Source organism: Tinamus guttatus, unplaced genomic scaffold (genome assembly GCF_059628265.1).
Source record: "Tinamus guttatus ecotype Peru unplaced genomic scaffold, ASM5962826v1 Tinamus_guttatus_pri_ptg000146l, whole genome shotgun sequence".
NCBI classification, from domain to species: domain Eukaryota; kingdom Metazoa; phylum Chordata; class Aves; order Tinamiformes; family Tinamidae; genus Tinamus; species Tinamus guttatus.
In genome coordinates, this window is record NW_028288680.1 from 661,671 (window position 1) to 688,352 (window position 26,682).

General features: G+C 34.0%; 1 protein-coding gene across 2 annotated transcripts in view; it reads right to left on the reverse strand.

The window, feature by feature from the left end:
* The window catches only part of VPS13A (vacuolar protein sorting 13 homolog A), a 97,577-nt gene that overhangs the window by 49,432 nt on the left and 21,463 nt on the right, over window positions 1–26,682 (reverse strand). For both annotated transcript variants that reach the window (XM_088522077.1, XM_088522078.1), the window contains exons 15-37: window positions 25,349–25,484; window positions 24,512–24,606; window positions 23,640–23,782; window positions 23,007–23,208; window positions 22,806–22,920; window positions 20,433–20,569; window positions 17,576–17,708; window positions 16,679–16,796; window positions 14,745–14,883; window positions 12,911–12,995; window positions 11,924–12,096; window positions 10,292–10,448; window positions 9,889–9,968; window positions 9,655–9,714; window positions 9,422–9,578; window positions 5,942–6,058; window positions 5,756–5,859; window positions 5,175–5,342; window positions 3,955–4,262; window positions 3,251–3,398; window positions 2,196–2,346; window positions 1,114–1,238; window positions 31–200 (exon numbers count right to left, since the gene is read on the reverse strand). In XM_088522077.1, coding sequence (XP_088378203.1) covers window positions 31–200; window positions 1,114–1,238; window positions 2,196–2,346; window positions 3,251–3,398; window positions 3,955–4,262; window positions 5,175–5,342; window positions 5,756–5,859; window positions 5,942–6,058; window positions 9,422–9,578; window positions 9,655–9,714; window positions 9,889–9,968; window positions 10,292–10,448; window positions 11,924–12,096; window positions 12,911–12,995; window positions 14,745–14,883; window positions 16,679–16,796; window positions 17,576–17,708; window positions 20,433–20,569; window positions 22,806–22,920; window positions 23,007–23,208; window positions 23,640–23,782; window positions 24,512–24,606; window positions 25,349–25,484 — 3,221 coding nt within the window. The remainder of the gene's footprint in view (window positions 1–30; window positions 201–1,113; window positions 1,239–2,195; window positions 2,347–3,250; window positions 3,399–3,954; window positions 4,263–5,174; window positions 5,343–5,755; window positions 5,860–5,941; window positions 6,059–9,421; window positions 9,579–9,654; window positions 9,715–9,888; window positions 9,969–10,291; window positions 10,449–11,923; window positions 12,097–12,910; window positions 12,996–14,744; window positions 14,884–16,678; window positions 16,797–17,575; window positions 17,709–20,432; window positions 20,570–22,805; window positions 22,921–23,006; window positions 23,209–23,639; window positions 23,783–24,511; window positions 24,607–25,348; window positions 25,485–26,682) is intronic.

Below are 26,682 nucleotides of genomic sequence, written 5' to 3' on the forward strand. Positions count from 1 at the left end.
ATAATTGATTATTTATGTTAAAATACAGACCTCGGTTTAGCCTTTTGGATCGACTGTCTTTTATCATCTAAGGTACAGTTTGCTAATTTGACTGAAGCATTCATTGAGCCATCTGATAACATTTTGACAGCAGCTGACATCAAAACTAACTTAAATTCTGCAAGCTTTAGAAGATCATCTCTTTGATCCATAACTGCAGCCTGTTTCAATTGAAATGAAAATATTTCAACACAAAAGCATTATAACTGATAAAGTTCAGAACAGCAACACAATAAATAAATCTACCAGTAATTCAAAACAAGACTTTAACATATCTTTAACATATGCAGAGAAAGTCCCATAAATAAAAAGTTTTACCTTTTCATCAATTTGCTATCAAGTTACCTGATGGACACAATGTTTAAAAAGAAAGTAGAATTGTTGTATGAGGTTCTAGTTTGCTGTTTTAAGTTTGAAAATATATGGTGTTTTTTAAAAGTACCAAATGCTGTGAGAAACTAAGCTGTATCTGAAAAGCTATATTATGTATTACTTAAGTACACAATACAAAATATGTAAATGTATTATTTCTCCAACTAATGAAAAATCCAAAATCTGAAACACCGGAACACAAAATTGCAATACAATGCCACTGAATCTTTAGTCAAGAATTTACTGAGAAGTTTTGCAAGTTTAAATCAAAAAGAACAGTAAAAATGGACCAATCTTAATTGACTGTAATTGTAATATTAATTTTCAATCTCTCTCCACAGTTTATTTATAGAAAAATTTTGTATATGCATGCATATAATTAGAAAAACTTTGCACCCCACTGCATTTTTCTCAAAAATTGTATTTTATCCTAAGTCCACTGTAAACTTTTAGTCACATCGCAGACGGTACCCAGAGATTTTCACTGCTATCAGTGCTTATGCTATTTCAACCAATCTCCTTGTGCAACGAGATCGAGCTACATGTAATTCTTCATCATTAATATTCGTTACTACTGCTAGAATTTGCTTTTTCCATTCATAGCTGATGTACTCAGAATTAAAATATTCCTGTTCAGAATCTCCAGTATACTAAGCAACCTCAAAGTTTTCTCTTTCTCTTTGTAATCAAAACTTTATTTACCTGTTTTGAATTTGGGCTATACAACACCAAAGTCAGAGAGTCAAATCTGAAATCCAGTTTTAGTGTAGTTTTAATTTTAACAGGTGAATGCAATTCCACTACAGCTGATGTCACAACAGTCACACCTATCAGCAATTAGAAAACATTCATATTACTGAAAATGAACCAGCAGCAAATAAGCAAAAAATTATACATTCTTGCTAATGTCAAAGAGAGCACAACTTCCTTTCCATTTCTCATATCTACATTTGAATGTTTTTGATTTATTATCCTCCCATTAATGATAGGGTAAAAATCACACATTGCAGAAAATAAAATAATCTGCTTGTATTTTTTATGTACAATTTTTCCACCTTTGAGGAAAAAATGGACAATTTGAATTAATATTATACAGTATTGTGTACAAGAATTATGATATATAAAGCTTACTTTTATCTTCATTTGTTTCATCTTGCCACTTTTTTTTTTTTACTTTTAAATATAGAGTTTAAGATTTTTTTTTCTTTTTCATTTTTAAGCATATGCTGAAGAGTTTTTTTTTTTTTTTTTAGCAATGATGCCTACTGAAAAGGAACAACTTTTTGTGTTGCCATGATTCTGACAAAACAATTCTAAAATACTGAACATCAACAGAATCAGCAAACAGCAAACACAGGAAAAAAATACAGTAGAAAATAACAGGATATGATTTTCAAATTAAGGAGATTATTTTATAGTCTTCTCATATCCATATACACATACTTAAAAAAAAAAAAAAAAGTAGTGAGTAGTGAAGTTGAGTGTTATAAAACCCTACTAGCAGATTTCTAGATGGTAATTGCCAGTAGGACAAGACAGCCCACACAGTAAAATGGGCCACACTACAACATTTCCTACTGGCCATTTACTTACACTGCCTCCAATTCCTTATTCCTTATCATTATTGCTGACTACATCTCAGTAAACAGTGCCAGTGTAACAAAGGCATGCATTTAAAAGCAACTAAATCAAGCACTGTAAAGATAAAGATAATTCCAATAGAAATAATACATTTAAAGTAAAAGCTAAGAACACTGGATTGTGCTTGATTACACAAAACATACCTGCAGAGTGCTGTGAAGTACTACGCAGATCACTACAATGGCTACTTGTATCTTTTGATTCTGGTAAAGATGGTGGTGCACCAGAGCTCCCACCTATATTTTCATTTAGTGTCCTTAATATTGTGGTTATGTCTTCCTGACTGAGGATCAACTTAAAGAAAATAATACACACTATTAAACTCAGAGCATATCAGTTCATAAAATGTTTAGTAACGAAAACCTGAGTTATTCTGAATTAACAAGTTAAAAACAGCCTAAGATGTTATGAAACAATATTACCAGAAAGCAAAAGGTATGTATACTCAAACTTTGAAACACGGTAAATTCATCTGTGTCTTTGCTTAGCAGAATGAAGAACCAAGTAATCTTTTTTTTCTCATATGCATAATTCCTTAAATCAGAGTATGTTTTTTTCTCATAGGTATAATTCCTTAAACCTCTAAATCAGAGGTGATTCACAGAGTATTTTATTTGGTATCTGCAATCTTTACGCAAAGTTACAAAGTTGTAAGTTAGAACTTGATTTATAGAAGGCATACTGATTTCTTGATCTATAGGTGCTCAAAAAAGGGTCATGTGGGTTTTGTCACTAAGTACTTCACAGTGAGGTTTGCTAGCTCTGTTTCTGAACTTTGCAAGCCACTTTTTCATGCAATTGGTATCCTCCACACTTCCCAAAGTTAAACAAATGCACACTAGATGTTGCTCAAGCTTTCCACATGTATGAATTCAGCACACAAACAGGCCTTTAAAAAACAACCAATCTAATTAATCCTTGAAAGACACTGGCAGACCAATAAAACAGTGTGTAAGAGCATGCTCTTTTCTAACCTGCAACAGTAATATATACTAAAATGTTTACTTGCAGCATCACAGATCAAATCCAGAATTTAGAAGAAAAAACACTACTTGCTCATTCTTTCTTGCACTATGAAACAACAAAATCCACTCAACCTCTATGTCTTCCAGTCAAATTAATAACCTAAACAATAACCTAAGAGAGATAGGTTGGGGACAAACCCAAATAGATCACAGGGACAAAAACGAGTGCTTACATTCATAGGCTTGAGTCGTCCAGATATTTCAATATCAGGAACTTCACTATACCATGCAGCAGCTAAATTTCGCTCGACAAAAACTTCCAGATTTAGGGGCTGCAGCAGCTGTACTTCAGTTTGCAATGTATCACTCTCATAGTACGATCTTTGAACAAAAACAAAACACTCTCAAATGGACATACTTCACTCACACATTGTGCAGAAAAACAGCACGTTGCTGTCTTTGCCTCTTTCTTTTGAATATTCCTCTAAAATGGCCTGAATACTTGAGTGTCTGAATCCTACTGTCTCTTCCTGACAGCTTACACCACCACTTGGCATGGAGTGATATTCGGCACATCCAGGGAGAGCCACATATTTATTCCCTAGAAGATCTGAACACTTCTGAATATCACTGTTCCTTCACTTTTCTGTATTTTTCTGTCTGTGTTTCAGAAACCCAGGTTCCTGACTCTTCATCCCCCAATTTCAATTTCTTCTTTATAGCTGTCTGACCTAATTACTTTCTTGCTATGGACACCGAGTAAAACCAATCAAAATACTCATGCATCCTGTCCTAAAGAAGTGAATGATGCACGAGTCTGTTACTTAAATTATATTCCCTGGGTAGACATTTCCTTCAGTTATAAGAGAAGACCAAGTATTAAGTCTTTCAAAAAAAAAAAAAAGGTATTTAAAAAATTACTTAAGCAGTATATTACCTGTATAACTTCAGTTCACTCAATTTCACTGTCATAGAGTCAATAACAGGTGGGAGAGTATATCGTGTTTTTGTTTTAGCAATAACGAATCGGTTCTTCACAGTGATTAGACCAAGATCAGCCACCAGGACATTAGCAGACATTGCTGACTGTGGAACAATCACAACTGGTGCTTTAATATTGATATCTAGTGCCAATCGGGAACTACGCTCTGCCAGTTCTTTTACACCTGTAGCTGCTTTCTCCGCTGCTTGAACAGTTGCCTCAGTAACTGCTTCTTTGGCTGCTTGAAAGTTATTTATAAAAGCCTAGGAAAAAATATGGCTTTTGTTAATTATATTAAAATTTACATTATTTCAAAAACACCATGAATCATAATATTTAAAATACCTTAGGATAGAATTATGTGCTACTACTTTTTTTTTTAAATATGCTTTAATAGCATAATATCACCCCAAGAAATGATACAGTATGCCTATATAAAAATGAATTTCTATACTGAATATTTAACAAATTATAAGCTAATATCAATGAGCATGTAAAATGACTTGTATGAATTATGTTTTACTTATTCAACTGCTGAATAAAAGACAGGTATTGTTGGAAAAATTTATGAAAAAGGCATTGGCTTTCATGATTTTATAATTATATTCCAACATTATAAACACAGAACTGAGTATACATGCAAAAAGCTGTCACAAATTCTTAAAAAAAAAAAAAGAAAAAAAAAACCTCAATTATATGTTTAGCCTTTCATTCCACAATAACAAATATATGAAGAAAAATATTTAGCCCAACTGCCAATGCCAACTAAGCTTTTACAAAATTATATCTGGGGTGCATTAAGAAGAGCATTTCTAGCAGGCCGAGGGAGGTGATCCTGCCCCTCTACTCAGCCCTGGTGAGGCCACATCTGGAGAAATGTGTCCAGTTCTGGCCTCCACAGAGTGACAGAGGAACAGCTTGCCAAAGAGAGGTTGTGGAGTCTCCTCCGGAGATCTTCAAAGCCTGCTTGGACGCAGTCCTGTGCCACGTGCTCTAGGTGACCCTGCGTGTGCAGGGAGTTGGACTAGATGATCTCTAGAGGTCCCTTCCAACCTTAAGCATTCTATGCTATAAGAGTTCTTACAAAATTAACATCACCCCACCGGTACTTTTGCCATATTTATCTTACCATAACTGTATTCTAAGAGAGACAACTAGTGAAAAAATTGAATTACCAAAATAGAAGAAACAAACTTGTTGACAAAAACTACTTGAATGCATCCAACAGTTAGGTAAATACGACTGTCAACAACATCCATATTTGTATATGCAATACCATCTGTAGCATTCACATAAGATATCATTCTAAAGTTGAAGACTTCTTTTCCTGTGATGTAAAGAGCCTGAAAAAAAAAAGAAGTCTCTCTAAGGTAAAAAGGTACAGTAAAGAGAAAGAACACCAGAACACAAGGTAGTCCTTAATGTTTCCAATTCTCAATCTTAAACAACTAAACTACAATAAAAAATAAACAACCCCCTCCAAGAAAACAAACAAACAAAAAAAACATATCTTTGACTAAGTTGAAAATATTTGCAGAATTGCAGCTTGAACAAGCATGCAGTCATCACAGTTGAACAAAATCAATTTTTATTCAACTATCATTGACTTTCTGGGGGGAAAGAGAATGTTGTTATGCCAGTAGAAAAAAATGTTTGTTCCTAGCAAACATACAAAGCAATGTATGAAATCACTCAGCTGTGATTTCTAAAGTTCAATTTAGCATCTCTACATCAAAAATACGAAAGTGTACAATACCTTCTTATACAATGCCATCTCATCAGAATCCACAATAATGATGTTCTTTAACTTTGCATTCACTTCCGTTGCTGCTTTTTTCATAATCACTTGGCTATCCAGACCTCAAAAAAAATTACATATAAAATTTAGAAACTAATCCGGTTTTCAAGTTCTGTGTTTTTGTGATGAAAATTTTGTTCTTACCTTCGATATGAATTTCAGATATTCTTTGTTTTTTCTCTCTAATAAAAACACGTAAACAGGATAAATCTGCACAGATATTGAGGTCAACAATATCTTCATACTTCGATTTTTTGGATGCTGTGGGAAATATGGACACTGGTATTGTTTCTTATAGCAACATTGAAATATTTTGAAGCTTTATTTGGAGCTACTGTTATCAGTTAAAAACTTCTAGGTATGTCTGAGACTGCTCAAGTTATTATTATTCTGCTTTAAGCAAAGAGGTAGTTGAGTACAAGCTATAGAAAAGGATGTGGACTAGAAAAGTATAAAAAGTGGAGTTCTCAAAGGAGAAGAGGACTGTAATATTTTAATAAGCTTACTCTCAAAAGCCTAGTTGGTGAAAAGCCTAGAGCATTGGCCTGATGTACAACATTCATACTAGCAGATAGGCAAGAAAAAAGATCATTATATCCACACTGAAGCGAGGGCTTCACTCATTGTGGTTTTCAATACTAATATTTTATAAACTGCAATAAGCACATTTCATATACACCTGCATGGTGAAGTGCATTATTAGTCACGGCATATTCAGTACTAGGCAGTTTAACTAACATAATGGAAATATTATAGCTATAGTAATAACAGTCTACCTGAGCTGCTGGTCATCATTTGCTACAAATAATCTTATTTATAAAATGCAAGGGACTTTTTATCTACAAAATCTATGTTTTCTAAAACCAAGTTTTAAACAAAGAAAAACTATTAACAGAACGAGGCATTGAAGAAAAGCAGTGTGTATAGACAACCACTAGATCTACAGAAAATACAAGCATAAATCTCATGCCTTTACTAGGAAAATTCGCCACATCTGTATTTCATTTTCATTTTTTTTCCAAAATTGAACAGGAGAATAATACTGTATTTCACTGTTAACCAAAATAGTCTCTGTTCATTTTGGAGATGACTGAACTCACACAAAACTAGGTGCAGCTACAGTGCTAAATACAGAAGCCAAATGACAGAAGATTCAATCAATAACATAACCCACTTTTTCTGAAAGTCAAATTTGAAGTTAACACTACATATTAATTCAAAAGACAAATATCATATCTTCAGGGACTTTATAAATGGCAAGTTTTTACAAAAATCTCGTAAGCAAAGCTGAAAGCAGCCAAACTAAAATTAATAAAAATTCAAAACAACTTTTCACATAGGTTTTCAGACAAGATATTGCATTTAAATACTGTGTGTGAGTAAGGCTTTCTCAGAATCAAACTATGGTGCCATAAATACATCAACTCTAGTGCATGATTTTTTTTAATATGTTAATGAGACAAACTCCTCAGCTAAGGTAAATCAGCCAACAACTACCCTGCAATCCTCAAAACCTTTGTTGCCATTCTTTACAACACTTTTCAACAATAAAATGCCCATTATCTAAGCAATAAACAACATGGAAATTGTTATACATCAGTAAATAAGAAACTCATTTCATTGTTTCAATCCAAGGACTTCATCAGCTACCAGCAAACACTCCAGAGTTTGATTGCAGTAAGGTAGTGAGTGTTGAATATTCTGTGGCTTACTGACTCGTTAACAGAACAGAACTCATTAAGTTCAATCATACATATGTTACTGCTGGTGCACAAGTGTTATTTCAGCTGGTATCCAAGCATGTCTCTATCAGGGAAATCAAGCAACCACCATGAGCTAGGACAATTTCAGACAGAGAAAGTTAAAAGACTTAAAAATGAATACGCTTTATCACACATGAGTGTGAGAGTATTTTTTCACAAAACATTTATTTCATCTCTTTTCTCTTATGCCTATTATTCAATGGAGACCTACAAACACCTTTGAAGAATGTGCTGAAGATTTAAACTTCTTAAAATTTCCATGGAACAATAAATAGAAAGGGATGCCATTGACTTAGTGCTGAGGATTTAATGCAAGTATTTATGTGAACAAGTTCCCAGAAACAAGCTCAAACAATGGAGGGTTTGTTTTTATATGGCATTATATACAAATCAGACCCCACAAATTCTCTGACCTCTCTTAGTCAGAGAATAATAAAACTACACAACAAGCAGGTTGTTTACAAGAGATGGATGTTCCTTAGATGCAAAGTAATAAAAACTGTAGACAAACAACACAAGAAGAAAAACAGACAGTGTTTTACAAAAGCTCATTGCCTCAAGTAATGAGGAAAAAAAGCTAGCCACATTTGTTGCCAAAGAGATAGATAATCTCTCACCTTGGGCTCAGCAAAGCTGCATCTCCACTGCTATATCAGCAAACTGGAACATGGAAAGACATGAGTTTCACTGACCAAGGGGACCTTAGGGACCAAGGTTATGAGATAACTGACTGGCCTGCATACCTTTTCAGGATGAAACAGTGCTAACACTTTTACAGACCAAGGAAAGCTGCGAGTCTAGAATTTATACATATAAAGCTCTACAGAGCTCTTCTAAGCTGACAAACATGTGGAGACTCACCAAGTCTCTCTCAAATTGCAGGAATGTACATGCTACCCATTTGCCCCTAAGACCTCTATTAATGAATGCCATACCAACATCTTATGATAAATGATTGAAAATGCCCACACAGCTCCCACCATTCAAAGACTTCCTGATACACTACAAGCTTAATGTAAACTCTCATACTCATCTAACAACCCAAAGCAGCCGTTACAACAAATCATACCTATAAAAACTGGGATCAATTAGCATCAACCCATTCAGCAAATGAATATAAAACTGTTCCAGAGTCTATGTGATGAGATGTAGCAGTGTCTGTTTCACATTAACGTCTATAGCTAATGCACATACATAAACAAAACGCTCGAGATAACGTGTCAGCAGCAAACCTAATCAACAAAAGTATTTTGATGATTAGAAGAAAAACAGTGTACAAGACCATTCCACTGATGATTCGAGGCAAATGGTAATTATGATATTTGAAAAGTCACAACTATTTGCCATATATCCAGACTTCTATCCTAGATTTTTATTTATTTTTATTTTAGTAAGTACAATGGTGCAAAAACTCTTACTATTATTGTTATATGGGAGAACACTTTAAGTTGCCAAGAAAGCATTCAAAATCATAATTAAGAGAATTCGAAGATGTCTCGATAAAAAACACGGTTAGAGTCTACCTCAGAAATTGCCAAAAGTTGCAACACCTACCTTGACTCATTGACTCTTTAAGTTCCTATATTGTATAGTCTCCACTATGCACTTACATCCACGGAATAGTAGCAGCATATTCTGCTACTCCATAAAACTCTCATAGCTGATATTAACACATGCTTAGCCATGCTGAGATTACAAAAGGCTCCACAGTGCCTAAATAAATGCATCTTAGACAACATTTCTCATTTCAGAATTCATGGACAGATTTTTGAAAATGTAAAATAATGTCTGTTTTCCTTGCTTACATGAATGGAGTATTAAATGAACAAAGAAAGGGGGAAAAAAAAATAAACAAACTTACTTAATTTCTTAAGAACATCCTTCTTTTCCTCTACCTTTTCCTGGATTGTTTCTTCTGCAACTTTAGTTTCTTGCTTTGGTAGGAGACTGTTCAGATAGTTCATGGCATTTAGGAGAGTTTCAGTATGCAAATGAATATCGAGAGAAGAAAAATTCACCTGAAAAAATACATTATTTTTTATAAAATACACTTCTGTCCCCCCAAAAGGGAAAAATATTTTCTAAAAGTCATACCTTTATTGTCTGTAGAACATTCTGATAGGTAGTTTTCAGTTCTGGTCCATTAATATCAGCCTATTCCACCAAACATGCGAACAAACAAACAAAAAAAACTGAAGAGGTTTGCAAACTTCATAGAGAAAACTTTCTTCAAAACACTACAGCTTTTGATATAAAAGTTAGTCTATTTTGGAATCTGAGCTGTTTACTGTTGGTTTACAATTACAGTGAGGTTTGCCATTTCCTTACCTTTATGTATTCCAGAGTAAGAAGATCATCTTCAACATTATCCAAAGTAGTAATGAGATAAACTGGTTTGTCATTGTCATCTAAATAAAAAAAAAAAAATTATTTAAAGATTTTTTAAAATTAGATTTTAAACCTGAACACTAGCTTTCTATTACCGTTTAATCAAAAAACTCTCTCATGTGACCCTAAAACAGTTAGTAACATCAACAGTACTGGAAAAAAGTTATTAAATCTTTAATAAAAGAATAAACTGCAAAATAACTTGTCTGTTTCTTCTCCGATTCAATTTACAGAGGGAGTTCTTCCCCAGTCGACAAAAGAAAGACCAGCAGGCTTTCTGAAGACAAAGTCATAATGTTAATCTTCTATGAAGCACTTTTTGATCAGAATATAAAATGCTTACCCATATATTCTGGGCACAGCAAGCAAACTTCACGAAGGAAAGCATTTGCAGTCATGTCAAATGTTCTCAATTTGAGTTCAGTGCCTAAGCCTACAACTTCAAGCTGCAGCACAGGTGTCTCAACATTATTAGTAAGTCGACACAATTTAATTAAGACCTAAAAAACAAATAAACCAGTATGTGACAATATATCTACTTATATGGCATGGGATTATCATATTAGCTTCTATAAAGATCAAATATTTACAGAAACTTTACCAGTTAATGTTAGCATTGACCATGAAACACTATACAGTAAATGCCCTGGAAGGAAAACTCAGCTCAGGAAATAAAATCACAACAGTACTGCTTACTATTATGCAAGAATAAAAACTATAAATGTACATATGCAATACCACAGTTGCACTTACATTATGTTTTATACAAATCAATTCTGTAAATCATATGACAACATTTAACTCAGTTGAAAGTGCATTTTTCAGCTAGCATAAACAGCTTACTACATTTACTGGAGTTTCTTCAGAATTCGCCAGTAATAGAATATTAAGCTGAATATCAACAGACAGGAGTTCCTGAATTCACATTCATACATGTTTAATGAATACTTGGCTGAACTGTCTTAGGTCCCACTGTTATCATCACTCTTTCATAACCAAAGGAAAACAAAGATAATGTGATCTACTTTTTCACATTGTGCACTATTACTTTACAAATAGTAAAAAAAATCCCAAGTTATTTAAGCTATAAAGTCAAAAACATGAAAAGTATATGGTTCTTACTAAAATCTTTTATTATCTTAGAGGTTTCAAAAGGCACAAGTTTTCAGTACAGAATGTAAAACATAGCATTTATTCTTAAACTAACATTTCCTTAAAAAGCAACTGTATGTTTTAAAGAAACCCAAAATAAACTTATATCACAAAAAATAATAAGCTTTAGGATTTATGTATCAGTGTGATGTATAATAAAATATACTGTAAGACAGTTATGTTTTGAATCCTTTCTGTAAGTCCCTACCCTAAAATAAAATTTGTAAAAGTTAACTCATTATTTATAGTGAATAGCAGCAATAGCTTTACTGTAGCCATGATGCTTTAACTACAGAATGAAGCAGAGCTATTGATACAGATGGAAACAGAGATAGGCCTCTGAGGAAAATACTCTTTTACTTCCAAGCCTGAAACATAAAACAACTCATGGTGAACACTGATTTAGGTATGGGACCAACAGAGGTTGAGAAAAACATATTGGAGAGAAGCACTTCTATGAGATGAAACAGCATATGCTAGTCTGTTGACCACAGCAGTACCTTAAAAAAGCCTATCAAAAGCTACACTTAAACCAAAACAAATGCATACAGAATAACAGAATGAATGAAAGAAAGCAAGGTAAAAGTAATTCACTGATCAACTGAATACGGAAATAGAGGAGATAAGGAAAGTCATTTCAGCGCCAACAGTGCAGAAGCACAATCGTATCTTAGAAAAAGCTCTGAGCAATGCAGAGCAAGGATTAGCAAAGGAACAGTGCATGAGTAATTCTGCACGGATGGATTCAAGAACACAACAAACAGGGAAGAGTTGCACTTGAAATGTACCTCGGAGAAAAATAATAATAAAAATGTAAATTTACCTCAGCTACTTCAAATCTTAGCTGGAAATCTGTCATATTCTTCATAGATTCTTGTTTACGTAACTTTTGTCGTCTTGTACTATTGCCTCGTTTGAGGGAACCACATGAAGCTTCAAAAAATGGCAGGTCTTCCACAGGACTGCTTAGCGCATCATAAAATTCTTCTTCTGATTCTAAATAGTAATTCACCACAAAATTACATATACATTTAGACAACCAGTTTTGCAGTAACATGGACAAGAATTTTTATATCTCTGTCCAAAAAATTTAAAAGTACAAGTACCTAGCTGATCATCAGCAACCTACAAAGTCTGTTTCAATAGTTATCTCGGTTCCTGCTTTCACAACTTTTCCGAGTATCTGCAGCTCCCATAACACATCATCACAGAACAGTCCTCATCAGGAACCTTTTTGGCCAGCATTTCCTGATTATTAGCTATGCAGAAAACAGCATAAACTGGCGCTTATCTTAATATCTCTTTTGCCAGACTGTTTGAAAGCCTCATAAAACTTTTCTAAGTAGGAAATGGTTGCAAACTAAAGACCCATGTAAAACATAGGCCATCACAAATCTCATGATTTTCCGTATCAATCCAAACTACAAGGCCATTTCACCTTCTTTTCTTCTAACAAAAATACATAGTTAAGTCCACATAAGCAAATAAAAACAAACAAAGCCATCTTACCACACAAATGTTTTACTATTTTGCCTTTAGGAAGAGAAAGGACAAGCATATAAAATTTTGCTGCACTAAGAAAATACAAAGCATTCTGTAAAGAGCAAATCTAAGGAATATATAGAGAATATACAACTACATATATATATAAATATATACAGTATTATTCAACCTAAGGAATTTAAGACGTAGCCTAAAAATGGTCACTTACTACAAGAAAATCAAATGAATACAGTGAATTCAACCTATTTATTAGACATGTGAGTGTCTTAACCTATTTACTAAATCAGTTTAAAATAAATCACTTTACCTGACTCGGTAAGCGAATGAAGATCCAAAACAGAAAACACACCCTGTGATAAATGTGGTGCTGACACCACAGGAGATATTGCAGCCTGAAAAAGGTGATGTCAAACATTTTTGTTAAAATTCACTGGTCACAGTTATTGCCTTCATATTTGGTATTGCACAAATTTTACAGTGGATTAAGAGCAAATTATTTAAGCAATTTAAGTGATTATGATTATTAAAAATAAAAGAATGAGCAGAAACACAGTGTCAAATCTGGTAGAATCATCAAATATTACACATCCATTTAAGACTAGATAGAATACACCAGGAAGAAAATCCCTGGAGTTTGGTATCTCAGTCTTAAAAGATACAGATGGAAGCGGTACATCACATAAAAATAAAGGAAAGACAAAACCTGGGGAAGGCCCTCTGCTGAACTAGCAAGGGGCAAATTTAGAGAATAGTAATACCTATAAAACTCAGATGATACTAGCAGCCAGACATGATGTAAGGGAAAATTGCTGCAGAAACCTTTCTAGCAGACAGCCTTGCCTCCAAACCTCTAAACATATCTGGAGAAATAGATTCTAGTAGAATCTTTGATTGCAAATGATGTCTTTGTCTACAGACCGGAGATGGAACTGAAAAAGTATGAAATGTCATGCATGTCACTAAATGGACCAAGGGAAACAAGAATCTTCACTCCCTATATTCCACAGAATGAAACTGCCCTAGTGCCACCACTCAAAAGGTTTATTCGCCAAAGCCAAATTTCACATCAAGACTCAGAGAACAAAGGTTTTAGTTTGTAAAAAAACTATTCTCTGCATGTCTGTAGGCATATTTGGCATACCTTTCACTGAATACTAAAGCAAGACAGAGGTATGCATCATCTGCATGCTTTTTCTTCTTGAATATTTTCACACACATGACAATACTCGTGGTTTTGTTTCCTAGTTGCTGCTATTTCCAAAGCCCAGTATTTAAAAGCCCCAGATTCTATAGAAATCTAAAAATTAGCGCAACGGAATAACATTCACCTTTGAACCTTACTTCCAAATGGCTACTAAGGCTCCACTTTTCATCTTGCTTTTCATATTTTAACAATCTCTTCCCGGTCTCCGGCCTATACATTTTGACTGTAATTTATACATTTATACCCACGTCTACATTGATTCACTAAATTTTGATGATTCTTGGATCTCTGGAACCGCATCATCTCTAAGCCTTCTACATCATAATAAGATAAGGAGAAATAAATAAAGAGCTTGACTTCACAAAAACAACTGGTTAAAACACCAGTTGAGTCTTCCATAGCAAAGTGGATTGCCCTCATGTACTAAAGTACCAGGAACTGTAGGCTGCAAAAATCTGGAAGAATATATTCTGCAGTGCATTTTGTTCTCAAAGCCCAGAAGAATTCCTCCATTTATTGCAAATACAGAGGAACCATCAGGACAAAATTTGCATACCAAGCTCTCTGTAAAAGATTTTTCTTCCTTTTTGCTATTACTTCATTTCTGAACCAACAAGGCTCAAAAAATTTTAGCTACAAGGATTATATTATAGGTATCTATCCCTAATTCTAGAAAACTGGCTAGAATTAAAATAAAATAAAATAAAATAAAATAAAATAAAATAAAATAAAATAAAATAAAATAAAATAAAATAAAATAAAATAAAATAAAATAAAATAAAATAAAATGGCTAAAGTTTAAGATGGCTAAATACTAAGATGACATGTTTTGCATTTTTTCCGCTCCTTTGAAAACTGCAGTGCTGACAGCCAAAGTATTCTTCTCATAGTTACTACTGAAATAAGTTTAAAAAAGAAAAAAAAACAAAGGCCTTACCTCAGGCATTCTGGGGGGAGAACCTGTAGCAGGGGTACTTTTTGGCTTCGGAATACTATCGATAAGTTCCAAAATACTTGTCAACTTTTCGTCTGATACTTGGATAGAAAGCAAAGGCAGTTGTCCAGACATTTTGAACCTGATATGTAAATTATCCATGTTATTTCAGAGCAATTTCATTCAAACTTCACATTCCTTTTCCTCTGAAAAGCACATTACTTTTTTCGGTTAGAAAATTACAAACTTCACCTTCAGGTAAAGAGTTGTTCTCCCTGTCATTTCACTACTAGATTTCTAGATATGGCATGCAAATTACTTCTTAGGACCATTGGGAGACTGAAGTAGATAGAAAACAAACTCACTCAATTGTTGCTGAATCATAGAATCAATATAGATTCGAAATGGATACTCGCTGGTTTCTCAGTGAAGGTTAAACATTGGTTACGACCTGTACCTCACTATGGAACATGCTTATGCAGTACCAAACCACGATCTGTGGCATTCTGTAACAATTGTAGACAGCACAGGTACCCAGAAAAAGGCAGCAGGCATGGAGCGCTCTCCAAAAAATACTACTTTTTTCTTTTTTTCTCTCCTCCACACGTATCTGGACATAAGTAAGTATCATTTATTTGTCAAGTAACTGGCCTTAGTAAGAACATGGAATACAAAACTAATATCCATTAGAGAAAAAAAATCCCACAAACAGGTGAGAAACTGTAGACAGAGATAAATTGCAACCAAAAGGAGACACACTCCTGGTAGCTGAAACCATCAGGTAAGTGGTGCAGCCCTACTGCAGCAGGCATTCTCATTAAGACCAGACACTTCCTGCTTAATCCAGGTAATACTAGCATAATTGGGGAAATAACGAAGATTACAAATCTACATTAAAGTGACATTCACTTATGTGACCACAGAAATAAAAGCTCACTTCCCATTCCTTGACTTTCTAAAGAACATCCTCAAGGAATCTGTATTTTATTGCTTTTACCTTATCCTTTCTACAGGACAGAGGAAAGAAAAAATTTTAAGTAGGAAAAGAACAAGACTGCTTCTGCATCAAAATCTAGAATTTAGGTTATCTTCCACCAGAAGGTGGCACCATGACACCATACAATCACTAATCTGTGGTCTCATCATTCAACATTGGTGATATACAGTATTTAAATTTTATTTCCAAGGAGTTTTTGAATACTTTATAATAATCTGAATATTTATTTTGCTGATTGTTGCAAATATTATAAAATAACTTTCTAAAACTAGATTATTTATATGCTATTAAATTCTTAAAATGCACAGATAAAATTTGTTAAATTTCTATAAGGCAGAGTGAAATAAAAAAATGCTGCTTTGTTGTAGTGTAATAATGTGAGTCTTATTAATGAACTAATAACCAAATAGCCTCGTAAAACATTAATGTGCTAGTTTACATTACGTCAAAACTGAAACAATGCTTAAACAGTGTCGGTATCAGGCACAAGTGAAGATACATTTTCTAAAACGCAAAGCTAATCTTTGCCATTCCAACTCTAATGAACTCTAATACAAAACTGCATCATCAATCTTTCCCTTGGATTAAATTATCTAATGATCCATGATCTTTGAAATTACGATATTTGTAATAGAGGACTGCAAATTTCACACCTTTTGTATATACACTGTTTCCAATAAGGATTAAATATGACTATTAGGAAGACAGACCTAAATAAAATAGATTTAAATTATTTATATTATTTACATATATTTTATAAATATATTATTTATAAATATTATATATATACACATATTTGCCAGATCTTTGATATCTGACAACTCCTTGGATCTCCTCATTGAAGCTGAAAACATAAGATTCAGAACATATTTTAGTTCCCAATTTCACCATTGCTGATGGCCATTTATTGTAAAATTATAAGACAGAAAAAAATACATACTTGGGCATTCTTGCATCTGTGACAACCATAGCCCTGCTAAATTCCACTTTTACATCCAATGGCTGCAAGATATGTTGAGATGAGTATTTCAGCTTACGAGCCTCTTGCCAGTTTTCATCTAGAATAGAAACAGAAAACATTTGTTTTTTCTGTGAAAGGTATTTTCCCCTTGTTAACAATATGACAGAATTAATACGTATGATCTTAACTAATACAAGTTGTTTTTTTTTTTAAAAAAGACTATCAAGTGATATGATCCTCTTTGCAACACTCTCTGAAGCGCACACATGTCAGAGATAACAGTACTTAATACTTTTTCCTCCCAAGTCTGAACAGCTACCCAAGCAATGTAGAAGACTCCAAAAAGCCTAATTCATAAAACACACGTTGTACTGGGAGTGTTGGCTTTGGATTCACCTCTGGAATAGATAGCTACTTTTTTTGGTTCTGACTCCCTATAGTTAATTCCCAAAATCACTGCTAAAGGCTTCTCTCAGAAAGGGATTCTGCTCTTTTCTTTACCCTCACAAAATGATCAAACCTACAACTACTTGTGGATTTTGTTTTACAGTTGGACAAAAAATTATGAAAAGGCACTGAAAGGCAATAAATAAAAGTACCAGACTAACGCAGTAAGAGTAGAAGTTCATGTGTACTATGCAACAATCAAATAGGACATTCCAGGGCCTTAAATACGTAATTATAGTTTTATAGTGCACATTTCTTTAGGTTAGCAAAACCTAAAGTTAGCATCTATATTAACAAGTTTGAAGTTGTGCCTGAAAAACTCATATCGTATTTACAGGACTGGGTATCAAACATGTATTTCATGATTTTTAACCACATAAAAGGAAAGATTTAATTATATAAGGAAAGGTTTCCTTCATGAATACTTACCATGTTTGCTGTACAGTAACTGTATGCTGCTAAGCTGGACATCGAAACTGTCATAAGCTCTTGACATTATATCTTCAATACTGCTTTGTCCTATTTTAAGTTTTGATAAGTCAGAACGACATTTGCTTTTCATCTTAAAAAAAAAGAAAAAAGAAAAAAGAGTCAATCTTAAAATACCTAAGCATTAATTCTACAAATACTCAATTCTACTAGTAGACTAAAGACTAAAACTTAATTTCTCAGTAATGGGGCACAGAAACATCAGAGCAAAACCACTATCTAAGCAGACAGCTACATCCAAACAAGGGATAGAGAATATTAAAGCTTCATCAGAAAGAAATAAAAACATAATGAATCATAATCTATAAAATTTTATATAATTTATACACAGTAAACTGATCTTAATTTTCTCAAACCCTTTATAAGCATTATAAGCATCATAAGCATTTGCACCACTGTGTATTTCTAAGTATAAAAATAACACTGTGTTAGTCATCCCAGAAACACGACATCTATTTTTGAATCCTGTTAAATTTAGTTATGGCATTACCCTGTCACATATTAAACAAATTGACAAGGTAAAGTGAAGAGGAGCTTTGGACTTTTCAGCAATGTTCCCAGTCAGGCCTTTTAATTAATCAGTCACTCCTTTTATATTTTACCAATACCAGTTCTTTGATATTATACATTTATATGTGCTGTCTCTGCCATTCACCTCTGTACATATCATCCATACATGGATAATATTCAAGAGAAGGTTCATAATAGTGAAATAGGTTTAAGTATTTATGTCCATGACATAAGATTTCTTTCTTCACTGCAGCTCAACATTAAAAATACAATTTAGTCTGCAAAGCCTAAGATTAAAGTAGTACAGAATAATCAAATTAATACTGCTCATGCAACCTTAATTAAGTCCACTTATGCATATGCCTTGAGATGCAGTTTAAATTACAGCTGCTTTTTTCCCTGTACAGGACTTGACCTCATATCCTTTATAACAGGGGGAAGGGAACTGTTTGTTTTTTATTAAACATTCAATGAATGTTCTGCATCTTATTTAAGCATTTATCACACAAACTCAGTATGGAATTGTTAATCAGCTCCTGTGATATGTCTAACTAACTTTTCTCTTTTGATACTACCTGGCTTCCTTCATCTTACTTTCTAATTCTGTTAAAGGATAGGAACCAAAACAACCGCAGTCACATCCTCTACACAAAAGATTTTACCATTTCAAGCCTACTGGAGTTTGATTTTGAAGCCTTAGTGGTGTTCTACCATTATTTTAAGAGCACTCTGTTGGTGGACTGAAAGAAGGTAAAATGTTCCTGGTCTCACTTTAAAAATAAGTAACCAAATAAGCAAGAAAAAAAGTCTAGTGGGTAGAACTCACAGAATCACAGAGGGTTGAGGTCAGAAGGGACCTCTAGAGATCATCTAGTCCAACCCCCCTGCTCAAGCAGGGTCACCTAGAGCACGGGGCACAGGGCGGCATCCAGGCGGGTTTGGAAGATCTCCAGAGAAGGAGACTCCACAGCCCCTCTGGGCAGCCTGTTCCAGGGCTCTGTCACCTTCACGGAAAAGAAGTTCTTCCTCATATGGAGATTAAACCTCCTGTGTTTCAATTTGTACCCATTACCCCTTGCCCTGTCACTGGCCACCACCAAGAAGAGTTTGGCTCCATTCTCTTTACATTCTCCCCTCAGGTATTTATACATGTTGATCAGATCCCCTCTCTATCATCTCTTCTCCAGGCTAGGCAGGCCCAGCTCACTGTATCTTTTCTCATGCGATTGATATTCCAAGTCCCTCAAGCATCTTCATCACTCTAAATTGGATCCTCTCTAGAAGTTCCACGTACCTCTTGTACTGGGGAGCCCAAACACAAATGAGCAAAATAATGTCAATCTTTAGATCCTCAGCATCAATCTCCATAATTTATGCTGAGAAAAACAATGGAGAAGAGCACATTTTCTCCCGGAGGCAAAAAATTTAAGACATAGAAGTAATTACAGATCCTTCATCAAAAGTTCCCCTTTCCTGCAACTTCATTTTAATGCAAAGGCTTCTTCCTGTTTCAAGCATTTATCCTCTACTACTCCCCAAAGCTCTTTCCTCTTTATTTCATAAAAGGCCAGGTAGTAGTATTTTTCTCTGAAAAGAGCAGTTAAATTACTGTTTGTGTGCTAGCTGCAACAGACATTCCTTGGCAACAGATCAGCCAGAGCACTGATAACAACAAGAATTAATTTTCCAATATACAAGTGAAGGAATTTGTCCTGGAAGGACACAAGTCTACCAATGAGTAAGACTGCCACTTGCACACAGGAACTATCTTTTTGACATTTTTCTTAGATAAAATGTGTTAAAAATGCAGATCAAAATGTCTCCAATTTTTATCAAGCTATTTTTTAAAGCACAAGTACTTACATTTTTCCCACTTCAAAGAAAACGGAATGAGAAAAAGATCCTAACAGGAGTAATACTAAAAATAAGACCATTTAACAATGTACATATGTAAATATGCAGGTAGGTATGTAAGTAAAATGTTATTGATCTGTAAGATAAAAAAAATGTCCAGACCTTTTCACATAGCAATTCAAAACTTCTACAGTCATTTTACTTTGGGGAGCACCATTTTCTATTTTTTTTTCAGTTGAAAGAATCTGTTTGCAACAGCTCATTAAATTTAGTCTTGACTGGAAAACAATGTAAAATAAAAACCTAGCAAATAAACTGAAAGAGGAATATTTACTTAGCCAGTTACGTAAAATACAAATTCAATAAACCAGACATTTAAAAAAAAAAAAAACCTATAATTTCTAGTAAAATACTTCATTATGCACACACATACCTTAAGACTACCAAGATCCAAAAGCAGTATGTTTGATGTACAGTCATAGAATCCTTTTTGTGGAACAATGATGTATGAAGCCATGAGGTCAATTTTGAGGTCAAGAACTTTCTGTGTTTCAATAACATACAACAAACCTGAAATAATAAAGTCAGGAAAAACAAATCTATGTAACACATAGAATCTATATACTACATGAAATAATACACAGAAACCACAAAATAAGAAGTTATAATAGAAATTAGAGGTCTGAATGAACTATGAGTGCTAGATTATTAACTTTGTTTCAGGAAGACTATTAGCATCTGAAGCTGAAGCAATTCAATATGAAGATTAAATTTAAATAACATCATCTATATATCTGCTCAATAGAGCTCTCACTGTTTTCTGTATTGTGTACAGTGTGGATAAGCTTCCTACTCATCCACACGCTGCACAAACAGGTGCTCAGCTCTTTCACTTCTCTCTGCATTACAAAAAAAAACAAACAAACAACAAAAAAAGACACCTTCTTTCTCCTTTCGTCTTCTATTACTGCTATGGAAATCTTCTTACTCATATCAAGTTTAATTACAGGTGCAGATGCTATTTACATTTCTTTCAAGCCAACAAAACAAAGGTGCATCAAGAATAGATGGCATAATAATGCTAAACAATGTTAATTCACAAATAGAAATAACGATGTAATATATGTAAGTTGATTAATTTTATATTGAATAAAGATGAAATAAGAACAAATGGAATTGGAATAGGTGCTAACTCTGTGCATTCACAAACAAGTTTCTTTCAAAGTTCTGTTATGGAGACTGCCCAACTGCACTGACCAAACCGTGAGTGCTGTGAGACACTAAAGTTTAAGCAGATTCCACCAAGAAGCATCTGCAACTTCAAGAACAAAAAGTGTCACATCTTAACAAAAGTTCTAAAAATAAATAATTAAATAAAGTTCCATTAAGCCCATTAAGTACTTACCATATGCAACATGGTGTCACAGAAACTGGAGAAAATAAATAATGAAGACGACAACATAACACTGCATAATACCCATACACAAAAGGAGCAAAAGTGGAATGTGAACAGCTTAGATTTCAGAATATACTATCACATAAGATGTATAAGCAACTTTGTTGATTGATTGGGATAACCGGGTTGAAAGGCACTTAAAACTCTTCCATTAGTTGTTGTCCTGCCACAGGACAGCTAGCTTAGTCAATGAAGGCAGACAGGGAATATAGTGGCAAAAGTATTCCAGAGTTTTCAAGATAAACCTTTTATTAATCCAAATTATTTTACGACTTCCTCAGCTTCTCAATCTAAACGTATTTGAGTAACAGGAAATTCTAAAAACGTCTTTTTCTTCCCCCTTCAAGTGGCAACAGAACCTAGCTAAGTCCATAAATTGAAGTGATGCCAGTTTCATTCACAAAATTAATTTGCTAAAAGTAATTGCTTATACACAGTATGCTTAAGTTTCTGTAATATGTTCCATGCACTAGCACAAAGCACTTTGAGTTTTAAAAAGCTTAGTTTAAATGTTAACATGCTAAAAACTTAAACAAGGTAAGAATCACCCGACAGCTCCTCAAAAAAGAACTAAATACATAATCTAAATTAGGTAGATTATATTATTAGATTATAATTATAATTTTATAATCTTCTCCCTCGGCATTGTCTGTCCCTTAGGTTAGAGATAACCTGAAGTCATTCATGATGAGCAGGGTATCTACGGTCTACACAGCCTCAACCATTCTTATCCAAACGTGCTCATTTCACACATTTCAAAGTTAGTCCCAATGGCATTAACCATTTTTGTTTTTGTGTTGAAATATAAGATGTCTAGAGATAAGAACATGAAAACTAAAGAAATGCTTTGAATGCTGAATACTTGGTATTCAGAAAAATTACTTCATCTAAATCAATCTAAATGAAAACAGAACATTCACTGAATAAAGAGTGTGGAAAACAACTAAAAAAGGCACATAGTGTCCTGAAAAGCAACAACTCTGAAAAGGATTTAGGAGGTTTAGAGGAGCAGTATCTCAGTATCAGCTGCTGAAGAATATGACCCAATAAAGGCTATTCAGAACAAAAGAACGGAAATGCTGAAAGTAAAGCATGCACGGCTGCATAATTTCTGAAACAGGACCTCAGAATAGCATGCATATCTTTTTCAGTTTTCAAACTGCATGAGATATGGACAAAATTATCAAAACTCAAGAGAATTAAAAGAATTCAAAAGTAACTATTACGGTTTTCTTTTAGTAAACTATCACTTGGGTCCACATAACCACGTAGAGAAGGATATCAAGCAACTTCATATTCCTAGAATTCAAAATTCATCAGAACATGTGTAGCCGGAAGAACAGCACTTGCCTGTTGATGTTTTCTCACGAAACTCTTCAAGCTTCATCAGAGTTGCTGAGGTCAACTGCTCTAAATGTACATCTTTTGGAGGCCTGAAGAAATCCACCAAATTATTTACCGTCCTCTGTTAAAATAAATGAACAATCTTAAATGACATGTTCATGATTACATAATATTTGTACAAAAGTCAGAATTTATTCATTTACTTACTGCATCATAAATTATTTCCAATGGTTGAGATTCTATTCTAAGCCTCTGGTCTGCTTTTTCATCCAAGGGATTAGTCTCAAACATTATGCTCAAGAGTGAGGTACTATTGTCTGAATAGACTGTACGAGAAGACAGCAGACAGGGTGTACAATTTTCTTGGGACATGCCTGTAACTTCAAGTGAACTTATTTTTGTTTCAAACCTGTACAGAAAGGTTACAAAACACAGAAATTACATTTGAATATCTTGCTTGATGTAATTACATGATAAGAATATAAGCAACCAGTTAAAAGCCAAATAAACACACGCCTGCCTGTCAGGGAACGTTACCTACTTCCCATTTCATTAACTTTTGCATCTATCTTTTGCTACCCTTTAGCTAACTCAGAAATAGTGTTCAAATTATTCTCCTTATGTTCTCCTCACCTCATAGGCAAACAGGTGTTAGGTAGGAAAAGCAGACTCAAACAGAAATGCTGTAGAATATACTCAAGAATTAGGTGGCAAAGAATTTATTCTGGAAAACAGATATGCAGAGAAGAAAGGAAAGGATTTTCTGTGCAGAGAAACATAAGAAACACCACAAGAGCAGCACATTTCCTGAGGAACAGAGAGCTGATAGATAAAGCTTACCGTATTGCTTGTGCACCTGGTCGTTGCGTAAATACTGTACTCAAATCAATTAATGCAAATTTTACCAGCTCAGGGGTTTGCTCATTTTCTCTTATTGATATAGACATGCTTAATAGCTTCACAGATAACTTCATGGCTTCATACTAGATAGACAGGGAAAACAACGATAGTGAATTTTAAAAATACAGTACACATTTCAAGCCATTTTATGAAGAGATGAAAACCACGATTGTTTTGAAACTTTAATTCTAGTGCTATAAACCTCTTGCATCATAGTTCTCGGAAAAGTGATTCCCCAAACATATATTAAGAAGCAGGGTTAGAAAGATAACAGTAGACCACTATTCCAAATACGTAAATTTACATAAGTGCCTCTACTCCATATTTTAAGACAAAGGGCATCTGGCATAGAGTAGGAAGGGCAGTTCATTGCACTGTACACATCATCTCACATAAAAGTGACTTATCAGACCATTTTCTGAATGGGCCAAAGAAATTCCTCCTCCCTAATCCCAACATCCCATTCTATATTGCTCATCTATGCTCCAAATTTAAAATAAAAAATATTACTATCTAAATTATTTTACTCTATTTGAACAACCAAAATTTCATTTAGAACTTTTTTTCAAAGAACCCAAAATAATCTCTATAACGCTCCTGAAACTCCAATATGACAACACTCAGCTAAGGATGCTCTTCTGTGCAACGACAGCAGGTCATATGTCAATTGCAAAGTGCCACAGCATTATTCAAATAGACAAAGGTAAGGCTTAAGGGGTTTGAACTTTAAAAACGATTTCCTTTCATCTTTAGATTTTGTCTTTTAGTATAAGACTACCTATTGTTTGTTAGCATAGTCAGTTACAACTTACTGATTTTGGAAGTGTTGGATCCACAGCTGTTTCGCTATATCCAATTGCTGCATAAAGTTTAGCCTTCTCTTCAAGTGTCATTAGCTCTTCAAGACCTGTCAGATTGTAAGTTAATTAAACACAATATGCACAAATGAAAATGCAAAAATCAGCACATTACTCTAAGACTTAGAGCAGATACTGTCACATTTTTTCCCAGAGTTGGCAAAAACAAGAAAAAAAGTTTTATAACAAAGTCTTAACTACTAAATCTCCTACTTTTTTTTAAACACGGGTTATATTCATATTCTGAAATGTCCTGAAGCTATTTTTAGCTTGTTAGCAATCATTCCAACTTTTTTGATTTACCTGCTGCATTCCAGAGCCTTTACTAGGTGCCTGATACTCACTTGAATGGATACAACACAAAATAACCAAATTATAAATGAATGAATGCAAAATTGTTTGCTTCCATTGACTGCCACCACTCTTATTGTTTTCTTTTAATCTACACACTCAGCACACTATGCAAATAAGTGTAAAATTGGAAAAGGAGAAATACAATCTAGAGACAGTTGAGATAGAACTATGGAAAGACTTACATACAAAATGAATTTTGTGACAGGCAATTAATAATTAATCAGCAGTAGGAGAAGCAAGAATCATCACTTAAGAGAAAACAAACTTTAGACACGCAACAGCACAAATACAGTAAAAATCTTGTTAAGAATAATTATTCTAATTACTGTTAAGAATAATTATTCTAATAGGTAATTTTTAATAATAGGAAAGCACAAAAATCAAAAACAACACTCCCCCCCCCCCCAAAAAAAAAAAAAAAACAATGAATGTACATACTGGAACCCTTTACTTCTTGTTTCTGTTGGTCCTTTTTTTCACCTGACCAGCCCCATAACCAGCTAAACCAGCCACCGGAATTTTCATCATCCTGTTTTACTCCTGGTCTGTAAATTTTTAATCCAGCCTTAGTAGCCTGAAATTAAGAAATATACAAAATTATTTTATTCATTTATTTTTGGCATATACAGAGACAAATACAAAGAATGTAGACACAAGACATGCCCTAGCATTCTAAATGTCAAGTAACAGCCATGAAGAAAGTAATCCATCATCTTTTATTTCTTCTAACATTTTTTGAAATACACAGTGCAATATCAGAATAGTTCTCCACTTGCACAAAAATCAACCACCTTTATGAACAAAAACAGCAAGCAAAATATATTTTAAAAAATATTCTACAATAGCACAGCAAATTTTCTAGTTTTTTTATGATCTAGATCATTAAAAAATGCACAACTTGCTGCAGTGCTCTACACTAAAAATGTCTTTAAAGTTACATAATTAAGCAATTAAATAACTAGCTTGGGTCAGATTTAAATAGTCCCTCTACTTTTAATTTCAGGATGACTGTCCAAAGGAATAAAATGAAGTTATTATTCTAATGGTAAAATATTTACTCTGAACAATACATATCATTCCTGAATCTGATACATGGAGGCACAACAATAAGGAAAGCACTCATCTGCCTCCTCATCCATTATTTCAACTACTAGGAAATAAAGAAGTGTTGCATAAGCCCATGACTCATACTATATCTGAGGCTGCACCTACTACCACAGCCCAAGGCAAAAAAAGTCGTAGACAGAACAGAGGGGAACCGTATATCTGAAAGGATAAAGTAACCATCTGTGCAGGATAGGAAGTTCATCTGCCTGAAGAAATCCTGTTGATCTTTCCCCTCCCCTTACTCTCACTTATGATGGTCTAAATGAATATGACCACTGTCTGAGGAAGGATTACTTAAGAGTGAACTGTTTTTGACTAAAAGAAGGGGAGAAGCAAGCGCTGACCCTGTATCCCAAGTTAGAAAGTCTTCTACAGACGAAATGCATAAATATTTCTCAAGTTGTCTGGCACGGCGTGCTGACAGTGTGCAATACTTTAAGAGGAGCTTTAAAACGCTTCTTTTCTCTGATTTTAATCAGACTATGTTTAAAGGGAAAACATTTTAAGGCCCAAGTACATGTAAGGACAGTCCTCAAGGTATTAAGCTGGTAGCAATTCACCTCTTATGATGTCCTTTTGATATTTTAGACAAGTATCATCTGTTGCTAGTAAGGCAGATGGATTTTGAGTCCTAGATGTAGTCAGAACAGAGTTTGGAATCATCA